The 12,055-nt window shown below is 41.9% G+C and overlaps 2 protein-coding genes across 2 annotated transcripts; one reads left to right on the top strand and one right to left on the bottom strand.

Moving 5' to 3' along the window:
- Positions 1-1,364: 1,364 nt before the first annotated feature.
- On the bottom strand, positions 1,365-5,489 carry LOC106575579 (adrenodoxin). Its single transcript, XM_014152171.2, has 4 exons — positions 4,963-5,489; positions 3,886-4,010; positions 3,619-3,748; positions 1,365-3,092 (listed from the first exon to the last, which is right to left on the bottom strand). The coding sequence occupies exons 1-4, from the start codon at positions 5,139-5,141 to the stop codon at positions 2,984-2,986; spliced, it is 543 nt and encodes a 180-aa protein (XP_014007646.1). The 5' UTR covers positions 5,142-5,489; the 3' UTR covers positions 1,365-2,983.
- A 630-nt stretch (positions 5,490-6,119) lies between these two features.
- wu:fa56d06 (uncharacterized) lies at positions 6,120-10,969 on the top strand. The gene is made up of 12 exons (XM_014152168.2): positions 6,120-6,320; positions 6,814-6,851; positions 7,349-7,552; positions 7,786-7,920; positions 8,003-8,191; positions 8,288-8,443; positions 8,573-8,719; positions 9,369-9,503; positions 9,581-9,699; positions 9,790-9,924; positions 10,035-10,146; positions 10,507-10,969. Exons 2-12 carry the CDS (start codon positions 6,815-6,817, stop codon positions 10,578-10,580), a joined length of 1,443 nt encoding a protein of 480 aa, XP_014007643.1. The 5' UTR covers positions 6,120-6,320; position 6,814; the 3' UTR covers positions 10,581-10,969.
- The last annotated feature ends 1,086 nt before the right edge of the window (positions 10,970-12,055 follow it).

The raw sequence follows: 12,055 nt of genomic DNA, 5'->3' as shown, positions 1-12,055 counted from the left end.
CCAGCTAATGATATCTATAAAATGTAGATCAGGGTGACTGTCAGTGACTGACATAACAAGAGGAAATATAAAATGTAGATCAGGGTGACTGTCAGTGACTGACATAACAAGAGGAAAGCTACTGATGCACAACCACATTTCTAAATTGCACCTCGTGTATTCTACTATTATAACGCTCAACAGTAAATTGACTCCCCACCCAAAATGAAATGATATATATATTTTGGTCTACAAAAGGGGAGCCACGGGCCGCCAGTTTCCCAACCCGGATGTCGATTGTATGTGGTTGCTGTTTGGAAAGAGATTAGCAGGCATACCAAATCAACAGATTCTGGTTCTATTGTTTGAAAACGGACTCTTCCCAAAGTAAAGTAAAAAAATATATAAATGCAAAATGTAAAGTCTTGGTCCCATGGTTCATGAGCTTAAATAAAAGATCCCAGACATTTTCACATACATACAAAAACATTATTTCTCAAAAATGTGTTTACATCGCTGTTAGTGAGCATTTCACCTTTACCAAGATAATCAATCTACCTGCCAGGTGTGGCATATCAAGAAGCTGATTAAACAGCATGATCATTACACAGGTGCACCTTGTGTTTGGGACAATAAAAGACCACTCTAAAAAGTGGTTTTGTTACACGTCACAGAAGTCTCAAGTTTGAGGGAGCGTGCAATTGGCATGCTGACCGCAGGAAGGTCCATCAGAGCTGTTGCCAGAGAATTTAATGTTCATCTCTCTAACATAAGCTGCCTCCAACGTTGTTTTAGAGAATTTGGCAGAACGTCCAACCGGCCTCACAACCGTAGGCCATGTGTATGGCGTCATGTGGTCGAGCGGTTTGCTGATGTCAACGTTGTGAACAGAATGCCCCATGGTGGCAGTGGGGTTATGGTATGGGCAGGCATAAGCTACAGACAAACACAATTGCATTTTAATCGACAGCTATTTGAATGCACAGAAATACCGTAATGAGATCCCGAGGCCCATTTCTTTTAAAGTATCTGTGACCAACAGGTGCATATCTGTATTCCCAGTCATGTGAAATCCATAGATTAGGGCCTAATTTAGTTATTTAAATTGACATATTTCCTCATATGAACTGTAACTCAGTAAAATCTTTGAAATTGTCGCATGTTGCGTTTATATTTTTTCAGTATATATTAAGAGTGAAGCATATGAAGGACTGAAGTAATACCCCTTCCTGCTCTGTGTCATTTTCTCATTAAAGAACATGTTGGAGGATCCATTTTCTATGGTTGTGCAATACATAATGTTAGTATAATAGTATATTCCCTTGAGGGTGGTTTCTCTTCAGAGCCAACAACAGGACATGGGACAGACAGAGGAATCAGACTAATTAGAAATAGTCTATTTTAATACAGTATTTCTCTGACTATACACAGATGAGTGCTATTTACAATCACGTGGAATATGAAAGGAATATTTGGTTACACGAGTGGTAGGACAACACTAAAGACAGTAAGGGTACACAACTTGATAAAACAAAGGCTAGGGTGGCCATAGAAATGACAAGATAAGGCATCCTAACCAGTCTTGCCTCTGGCCATATTAATGGGTGTCATTCTGAAGTCTGGATGGGTGACTTTACAATCAATCCTGTTTCAGCTGGTATGTACTCAGAAACGACATGGTGACAAGCTGCACATCTTTGTACTTATTTTAAAGAACTCAATACAATTGGTAACGTGTATTGGTAATAGCACAAAAAACAACAATTTGAATGTGTTATTTCTAAGTACTCACCAGGGAGGTAGTGGACTATGAAAGTGATCACTACCCCTTACATTCACTGGAGAACATCTACACAGAACAAAAATATAAACGCAACATGTAAAATATTGGTCCCATGTTTCATAAGCTGAAATAAAAGATCCCAGAAATGTTCCATATGCACAAAAAGCTTATTTCTCTCAAATTGTGTGCATACATTTGTTTACATCCCTGTTGGTGAGCATTTCTCCTTTGCCAAGATTATCTATCCACCTGACCGGTGTGGCATATCAAGAAACTGATTAAACGGCATGATCATTACACAGGTGCACCTTGACCTGGGGACAATAAAAGGTTACTGTACAATGTGCAGTTTCGTCAGACAACACTATGTCACAGATGTCTCAAGTTTGAAGGAGCTTGCAATTGGCAAGCTGACCGCAGGAAGGTCCATCAGAGCTGTTGCCAGAGAAGAGAATGTTCATCTCTCTAACATATGTCGCCTCCAACGTTGTTTTAGAGAATTTGGCAGAACGTCCAACCGGCCTCACAACCGCAGACCATGTGTATGGCGTCGTGTGGTCGAGCGGTTTGCTGATGTCAACGTTGTGAACAGAGTGCCCCATGGTGGCAGTGGGGTTATGGTATGGGCGGGCATAAGCTAAAGACAACAAAAACAATTGCATTTTATCGATGGCAATTTGAATGCACAGAAAGACCGTGATGAGATCCCGAGGCCCATTGTGGAGGCCCATTTCTATTAAAATATCTATAACTAACAGATGCATATCTGTATTCCCAGCCATGTGAAATCCATAGATTAGGGCCTAATATATTTATTTCAATTGACAGATTTCCTCATATGAACTGTAACTCATTAAAATCTTTGAAATTGTTGCATTAATATTTCTGTTCAGTATATACTACTTCACAACCGTTAAGGACTTGGGGGGGGGGCTGACTGGAGACTTCCATCTAAACTTTCTATTCTCCAGAACCTGCTTGGCACAGAGGAATTATTTGCCAACTTTCCCATTGTTCCCTGTATAAAGTGAATGTAAAACTGTGATGATGGGGACTCATTCAAATGTTAATATCTCTTAGTCTCTATAAATACAGTGTCTTCCATTTATACCAGCACTTATACCACTTAGAATTGGGCATTATTTGGTCATGCTAGTGTTGAAATAAAGCGTTGATTTGGGCAAATTTCAGTACATCTATTACTCTGGTCTGGGGTTGCCATTATGAGGACCCGTCTCCACTCTGTCGGATGTCTGCCACACTCTCAGGCACCCTCGCTGTCATGCCTTCCAGGGACCTGGTCAGGCAGATCTGGCAACCCAGGCGGGACCTGGCAGAAAGAGAGCGAAAAGGGGGGAAAAAAAGGGGGAAAAAAGATTATGACAAACATATTTAAAAACGCCACTATGCTATGACCTAACCAAAATGGATCCACTTGAAATAATTGAAGTTGGAGAGTGAGGAGGTAAACTTATTCAAGATCTGTGTTTAGGGGGTAACGTTTTGGAACAACAGAAGTGAAGTGGACCAGTGTCACAAGGGGTTCAGTCAACACTCAGCTAATATGATTAGTGAGGTCATGACCGTCACCCTTCTCATCTTGCTCTGCCTAAACCAGCGACACAGAACTCAAATCCCCTTCCGATTGGTTGGAAAGCAGGCTAGCAACAGTACAAGGCAAGCGTGTGCCACTGTGTTTATCCCTCTGTTCTTGTTCCTCACAATGATTACCTCAATCTCATTATAAATCAACACTGAACAGCATAACACTCTGGTTACACTGGTGGCAGTGTGTGTATGTGTCATTTCACTTGTGCGTCCAATCAATGGGCCTCCAATTCGTGTGTGTGTCTTACGTGTCTGTGAGTCCGTAGGCCAGGTCCAGCATATCCATCTCCTCGTCAGTAATGGGGCCCAGCTTATTATACACGTCTTCCTCAAAGATCAGGTGACAGGTAGAACAGGCCAGTGTCCCCTCACATGCGCCTGACAGACAGAGAGACAAACACACAGAGAGAGAGACAGAGAGATCAAAACATCCCACTGAGAGTGAGAGAGCAGGCGAAACCTACAATAAACAACAGTATTAATTCACTTAACCACATTAACGTAACCCAGCTCACCGAACCCATCAAAATCGAGGTCCTGGTCGACAATGACATCTAGGAGAGAGTCTCCAGGAGAGCCTTTGACAGAGATCTTCTCTCCATCTCGATTGATGAAGTGGACCGTCACCTTATTGTCAGCTCTGCACAGGAACAGACACAAGGGTGCAATTACAGACAGTAGCTGTGGTCATGCTGGGGATTGGGAATACATTGGATTAACATAACACTTTCCAGATGCTCAAGGACTTTGTATTGTATGTGGGAAATGGGTAACTCCCATAGACTAGGTAACTCCCTCTCAGGACTTGGTTGCGAATGTACAGGCTGTTTTTGAAGGTGTATTGGTTTCGGGTTTCTGCACACAGATCCAATGGCTTTAACTTTGACATCTATACCAGGATGTGTTGAACAATATTTCTACAGTCGTTCCATACTCTACAGTGAGTAACTAGTCCCGCAAGCAATCCAGCAATGTCCTAGTCCAACAACTGTTTAGAGATCCTGAACAGAGCCCTGGTTTGATGGCGCTTATCTGCCAGAATGATCAGTCAGTTGTACCTAGCTGTACAATGGTGACAGTTTGCAAATTAAGTGATTTGCACATGATTTTCAAATGATGAGATGTACATAAGGTTACAGGCAGCGTGTCATGGTTAATAAATTGATTAAATAGAACGATAGAACGGTGTGTTAGTGAGGAAGTAGGTGGCTAGACAGATGGTCGACCTTTGCTCATCATTTTCAACCAGAAGGGGATATTGAGTGACTGACTCAGACTTTTTCGTCACACTGCTGCAAGTTATGATTAAACACACAGTTCTAAGAAATGATAGCTACCTAGTTGGTTCGATCAAACACATCGAGTACTGACACAATGATTACGCAACAAGCCTTTCTGCTGAAGTTAGCCTTCAGTTATTGGCTTATTTGATGCGATACTAAAAAGTTTGTTAACGTTAGCATTCTTCCTAGCATGAACTAGTTAAGGTAGCCAATATGACTAGCTAGCAAGTAGCCTAACTAAGCGTGGATACCTTTATAGCTAGCAAGTTAAGTACGTTTGGGGACATGATAGATGACACGATTCCTTACCTAAGAGGTTGTGTGTTGGTGCTAAAATCCCTTACGCGAATACAGGCCATTCTCTGACCGGCCAATGATAAGTTCCCCGACGTTGTGTTTGTTGCTGAAATGAGTGCTTCTGTTCGTCGTCGAGAATTTTCTCGGAACGAAACATGAAATAGTCTTCTTGCCGATGTCATCAGAGCCATTGCTTGGAGATGACGTTCAAAATCTAGCTTAAACGGCGGGGAAGAGAGTCCGATATCGCCTTGTATGAGACCGCTATACAGTACTGACAAAACAAGCTACCTTCATGCTAAATTCAGCTAAAATGGCTATATCTAGCCCTTTGCGTAACCAGCAGACACCGCTGCTCGGTCGGTGTCACGTTTATTGCATAATATCTTAGCTACTGCTATATGGAGGCCATTCTGCTACACGATCACTTTGGAAATAAAACCTGAAATATATCTAATTTGTTTCAATGAAATAAGCTTAGCCTTTGGACTATTTCAAAGGCAAAGCGCAAGGTTTTACTTTTTTATTTAAAGATCTCAAAATAACTTCCTGGAACAAATTCTGACATGTTCTCTCACGTGACCGTACGTGACCAATCACAAGAGTTTTCTTGGGGTCTTTTTCGGGGCAGTGAATAGTTTTCATGTATTCAAATGTATTATATCATGTATTCCATAATGTATCCAAATGTTAGCGCATGGTGCATGATGATTTTGAAAACTAGTTTCAAAGTTGTCTACTGTGGTCTTGAAAATTACTCTTATCCTCAAAATCTGTATATGAGATGAAACGGAAATTATTACTCAAAACTCATTATGGGAAGAATTAACTACCACAAGTCTCCATTTCCATTGATACATAAGATTCTATATGGTGTAGCATACCAGGTATGTGTTATCATTTTAGTGGCTTACACACGGCAGTTTAAATGGAATAAAGTCTTTTGATCAAATGTTACTGACATAAAAATAAAAAAATTCAATCAATACTGTTCGTGCTAGTGTGGAGTGGGTAACCGGTGCGCTATCTCGCTTTATTAGCTGGATGCCTTGCCATACGTGACAATGACTTCCAATGAAATCCCAAGTTAAAAAACATTGGGATATGGCTGCAATCCAAAATGTTTATAAAAAGGTGAAACGAGGTAAAGTCTTATTGACAATTATTTGTTTATTTTTTTTAAATGGGATTGCTGCTGTTTCCCAATGTTCTTGAACTTGGGATTTCATTTGAACTGTTTGTGTTAATATCAGAGAGTATACGCCCCTTATCATCTTTATTGCTGCAGCTGAATACTTATTGACCAGTGAGTCTTTTCTTTCCTCAAATCACTTTCTGAGTCTCCAGACCTCCACCTGTTCACCATACAGGTAAGTGAAATACAACTACGCACACTCAATACACACAAACAAAGATACACAGACTGAGCGTCTGCTAAATGGCATATAAACAGTATATATATTATTTATAAAAGGAAACCGTATTTGACACAGACACAGACACACATACACACAGTCAATGTAGGCTAGCTACTCACGTACTTAGAACTCAGTGTTAAATAGACACTAAGGTCGAAACATTATCTAAGTGAAGGGAGAGGCTAAGGCGCTGGTAAACTGGACAGGAACTGAGCAGAGGTACTTGGACTAAAAGGTAAGAGAGACAGTGAGACTTTTAGATTGAGAACAGTCACAGAGCACTAGCACAGCTGGATTCACCCTACAACCAACAGGTGAGATTACCTGTCTGAGTTAGGTAGATAGAGTATATACATTTAGACACCATATACATTTAGAAAGCATCAGTGTACCTATTCTCTCTCATCCATTTTTTTCTCTTCTCTGCTATTTGTCTTGTTCACAGGATGTTGACGTTTACGTTGTTGCTCCTGGCTTTGTCAAGTAAGAATCTGAAAGTTTTGAATGTTTTTATTTTTTTTTGACAGACGAGATTCCTCAAATTGAGAATAACTGAAATATTACAGTATAGGCTGCTTGTGCAAAATTACTACATTTCACTATATCAATGGACTGTAACTTTGGACTTATTCTTGACATTGATTTTGCTCTTGTGAACTTTGCTACAATAAATTCTTATCATGCTAGACTATTTTTCTGGCACAGTGGTTAATAATTGTACCAATAGGGCAGCGTTTCCTTCTCTATGTATGTTCTTATCTGATCAAAATAAGCGCATGCCTTGTATAACAAGGTCAAAGTTCAAGGGCAGTGTGTTTGTGGGCTAGCATGCATGTAGGGTGTGTGTGCCCGTGTGCATGTGTGTGCGTGCATGAGTATGTTCATTTTTGCAAGTGTGTGTATGTATGAATCTGACCGTGCCTCCCCCCACTTTTGCTCTAGATGATAATATTTACTGATTGTATGTTGTGTCCCCCCAGGTCTCCATGCTGCCCCACTGAGGGATCATGTAGTGGCACCCCCTAGAGGTAGCCTTCAGGATCCCAAGGTCCTGGTTCTGCCCGGGAGTCTCCCAGTGGAGGAACGCAGACAGGGAACAGAGCCCTCCAGACGCTTCATCATGGACCTGAACACCGGCCTCGTCAAGGAACACGTCAGTGAGATGGACAGGAGAGTGGCACCAGGTACAGGGCTTTGAAATGTTACATTATCCAGAAATGGTATAGATTTTTTACATTTTGGGTTTTCTATATTGTCTTTCTCCCCTGCTTTCTCCCCTGGACACAGTAAGCACAGGTTTTCTAGCAGCCCTACAGACATTAGCTTTGGAAGCTAAGGCTTGCTGAAAACAGTGTAACAGATATGGGTGAAAACAGTGTAACAGATATTGTGTCTGTATATTTCTCTCTCTCTCCAGTGTACGTTCCTCCCTCTGTGGATGAGTACAGACAGGGAACCGAGAACTCCCAGAAGACTCTGGTGGACATCAGGAGCGGACGCATCATCAAACCTGTTGGAGAGATGGAGAGAAGCATGATAATGACTCCTCGGGGTGAGAGAATGTGTGTATTTGTAATAGAAAGAGAATATACTAAAACGTTATTGAGCACTTAACCCATGTATTTCCTATCCAGAGCCTATGGAGGTCCCAGTCCCAGTCCAGAGGAGAGTGGGAGGATGGGTGAGGGCTGATGTTCTGCCCGGGAGTCTCCCAGTGGAGGAGCGCAGACAGGGAACAGAGCCCTCCAGACGCTTCATCATGGACCTGAACACCGGCCTCGTCAAGGAACACGTCAGTGAGATGGACAGGAGAGTGGGACCAGGTACAGGGCTTTGAAATGTTACATTATCCAGAAATTGTATTTATTTTTTACATTTTTGGGTTTTATATATTGTCTTTCTCCCCTGCTCCTCTCCAGTGTACACTCCTTCCTCTGTGGATGAGTTCAGACAGGGAACCGAGAACTCCCAGAAAACTCTGGTGGACATCAGGAGCGGACACATCATCAGGCCTGTTGGAGAGATGGAGAGAAGCAATAAACAGATACCTCAGGATGAGAGAGACAGATTCCAAAGTACAACAGAAGTTTTTCTTTTTGATATACACTAAATATATATATATATATATACCTATATATATATCCATATCTAAAAGCCTGTCCACTTGAATTGCTTATTCAGTGGCCCTCTCCTTCTCCCTGTAGATGTGAGGCTGGTCGAGACTGAGGTCCGGAGCGTCCCAGTGGAGGAACGTAGACAGGGATCAGAGCCCTCCAGACGATTCATTATGAACCTGAACACCGGCCTAGTCAAAGAACACATCAGCGAGATGGACAGGAGAGTGGCACCAGGTACAGGGCTTTGAAATGTTACATTTTTCTGAAATTGTAATCTCTAAAAAAGGAAATAACTATTGGAAGAAGTATTTAGGGTTATATACACTGAGTGTACAAAACATTAAGAACACCTTCCTAATATTGAGTTGCACCCCCCCCTTTTGCCCTCAGAACAGCCTCAATTCATTGGGACATGGACTCTACAAGGTGTTAAAAGTATCCCACAGGGATCCTGACCAATGTTGACTCCAATGCTTCCCACAGTTGTGTCAAGTTGGCTGGATTTCCTTTGGGTGGTGGACCATTGTTGATACACACAGGAAACTGTTGAGCGTGAAAAACCCAGCAGCGTTGCAGTTCTTGACACAAACTGGTGTGGCTGGTACATACTACCATACCCCATTCAAAGGCACTTAAATATTTTGCCATGCCCATTCACACTCTGAATGGCACACATACACAATCCATGTCTTAATTGTCTCAAGGCTTAAAAATCCTTCTTTAACCTGTCTCCTCTTCATCTAAGCTGATTGAAGTGGATTTAACAAAGGACATCAACAAGGCATCATAGCTTTCACCTGGATTCATCTGGTCAGTCTATGTCATGGTAAGGTGTTCATAATGTTTTGTACACTCAGTGTATATTCTCTTTCTCTCTCTCCAGTGTACACTCCTTACTCTGTGGATGAGTTCAGACAGGGAACCGAGAACTCCCAGAAAACTCTGGTGGACATCAGGAGCGGACAGATCATCAGGCCTGTTGGAGAGATGGAGAGAAGCATGAAACTGACACCTCAGGGTGAGAGAGTGTTTGTGTGTACAGTTTGTGTGTGTTTGTGTACTGATGGAGTATGCTTGCTCTCCTTCTCCCTGTAGATGACAGGCTGGTGAGTGCTAAGGCTGAGACTCACTCAGAGACAGAGTGTGTTGGTGAGGTCATCGATGGCCACTGCTATCAGTTCAACCCCACACTAATGACCTTCAGTGAGGCAGAGGTGAAATATACACCCAGTCGGTCATATTCGCTTTTCTCTTAAACAAACAGCTGTCCTAATATTTGTGTGTGTGTATGTGTGTGCGTCCAGTCCTCCTGCAGCATTCTCTCCCCTCACGGACACCTGGCCTCCGTAACCAACGGCAACCTGCACTCCCGCCTGGCCTCCATGGTGACCAAGGCCACCAAGAGTCCCGTCCTCACCTGGCTGGGTGGAGTCGTGAAGGTCAGTATTTCATCACCCCCTCACTCTTGTTCAATCAGAATGTCTAATAGTAACCCAGCCATTTCCCAAGAGTTTTAATGGTGTGTATGTGTGTGTTGTGACCCCTGCAGGATAAGCAGTCAGAGTGGACCGACGGGTCCGCCTGGGGCTACAGTGACTGGATGCCCGGTCACCCAGACACACAGACAGACAAGCAGGCTTGTCTGGAGATGTTCAGAATTGGTGAGACTCATACCTTTAAAAAGTATTTGGTATCTATATTGACAACATTTTAAATATTAACAATATCATATTTTCTAAGTCACAGTGCTATCAATAACAGGTTATATTGTGAAATACTACCTTTGAGACTGTTGATAAATAAGGCTATAAATCATAAAAAGTCTGGGAAGGACCCAGATGAACTTGGTATTGGTTATGAGACCATGTTGTATTATAAGATTTCTGTTCTTTCATGACCATAACATTCTGATACTGTTTTAATCAACAGGTCTATTAGACACAAAGTTAGATCCTTAAAATTGGATTGTATGGTATATGGGTGGTCCATTTAACAACATTGTCATTTGTTCCCTCTCCCAGATGAGAGCTGGTGGACAGCAGTGGACTGTGAACTGAAGAGAGCTTCCATCTGCTCCTTCCCCATGGCAGCATAAGAGGCCTGCACTAACTGTAGAATTAGAATAACTACAATGGACATTACAATGGACTATGAAAGGGACTGGTCACTCGATGGCATACATGGAAGGCAACAAAACCTGATGGAAACAAACACAATTAAAAAGTTAAATTACCCCCCCATTGGTAGTGATATCAGGTCTCACCAGTAACCAAGTGATGTCAACACAAAGTGTTCAATTGAAGTGTTCTATTCTGTCACCATCTTGAGTGTCATTAAAAAACAAATGTTTTTTTTTTTTTTTTAGATATTCCCATTCTACACATTCTGTTTCCATGCAGAAATCCTGTGAACCATAAAACATCTGCATCCTGTTTGTATTAAGTTGTATGTCCTCCCTTCTTAAAATAAAAACGGAGCATTTTACATGGTGTGTCTCTTGTGTTCATTGTGAAATGAAAACAGCTGGAGATGTGTTCTGCCTGAAGCGGTTTCAATGATGCTTCAGCAACAGGTCCAAAGTCTTCCCCTACTTCAACTGTCTAAATAGTACATACTGTATAATGAAATCAAAAAGAAATTAACTGGAACCAACTGATCCAAGCTGTATAATATTTGTCCACGCTGCGTATGGCAGGTAGTCATAAATAATAAAATAGGCTAGACTATCTACTGCCGGCCTACATGAACAAAAAGACTTCGGGAAAACAATTAGCTTGAGGAAAACTACAAAAGTGAGATCAATAGATAAACGAAGTGCTTCACTACACCGACAGCTTATAACCGAGAGAGGCAAAGACAGTACGCACCCAAACATGAACAACTTCTTCAGTCTGTACAGTCGTGGCCAAAAGTTTGAGAATGACACAAATATTAATTCCACAAAGTTTGCTGCGTCAGTGTCTTTAGATATTTTTGTCAGATGTTACTATGGAATACTGAAGTATAATTACAAGCATTTCATAAGTGTCAAAGGCTTTTATTGACAATTACATGAAGTTGATGCAATGACTCAATATTTGCAGTGTTGAGCCTTCTTTTTCAAGACCTCTGCAATACGCCCTGGCATGCTGTCAATTAACTTCTGGGCCACATCCTGACTGATGGCAGCCCATTCTTGCATAATCAATGCTTCAATTTTTTCAGAATTTGTGGGTTTTTGTTTGTCCACCTGCCTCTTGAGGATTGACCACAAGTTCTCAATGGGATTAAGGCCTGGGGAGTTTCCTGGCCATGGAACCAAAATATCGATGTTTTGTTCCCCGAGCCACTTAGTTATCACTTTTGCCGTATGGCAAGGTGCTCCATCATGCTGGAAAAGGCATTGTTCGTCACCAAACTGTTCCTGGATGGTTGGGAGAAGTTGCTCTCGGAGGATGTGTTGGTACCATTCTTTATTCATGGCTGTGTTCTTAAGCAAAATTGTAAGTGAGCCCACTCCCTTGGCTGAGAAGCAACCCCACACATGAATGGTCTCAGGATGCTTTACTGTTGGCATGACACAGGACTGAT

Source organism: Salmo salar, chromosome ssa16 (genome assembly GCF_905237065.1).
Source record: "Salmo salar chromosome ssa16, Ssal_v3.1, whole genome shotgun sequence".
Classification (NCBI taxonomy): Eukaryota; Metazoa; Chordata; class Actinopteri; order Salmoniformes; family Salmonidae; genus Salmo; species Salmo salar.
The sequence above is the reverse complement of the archived record's forward strand: the minus strand, read 5'-3'. Positions and strand labels throughout refer to the sequence as shown.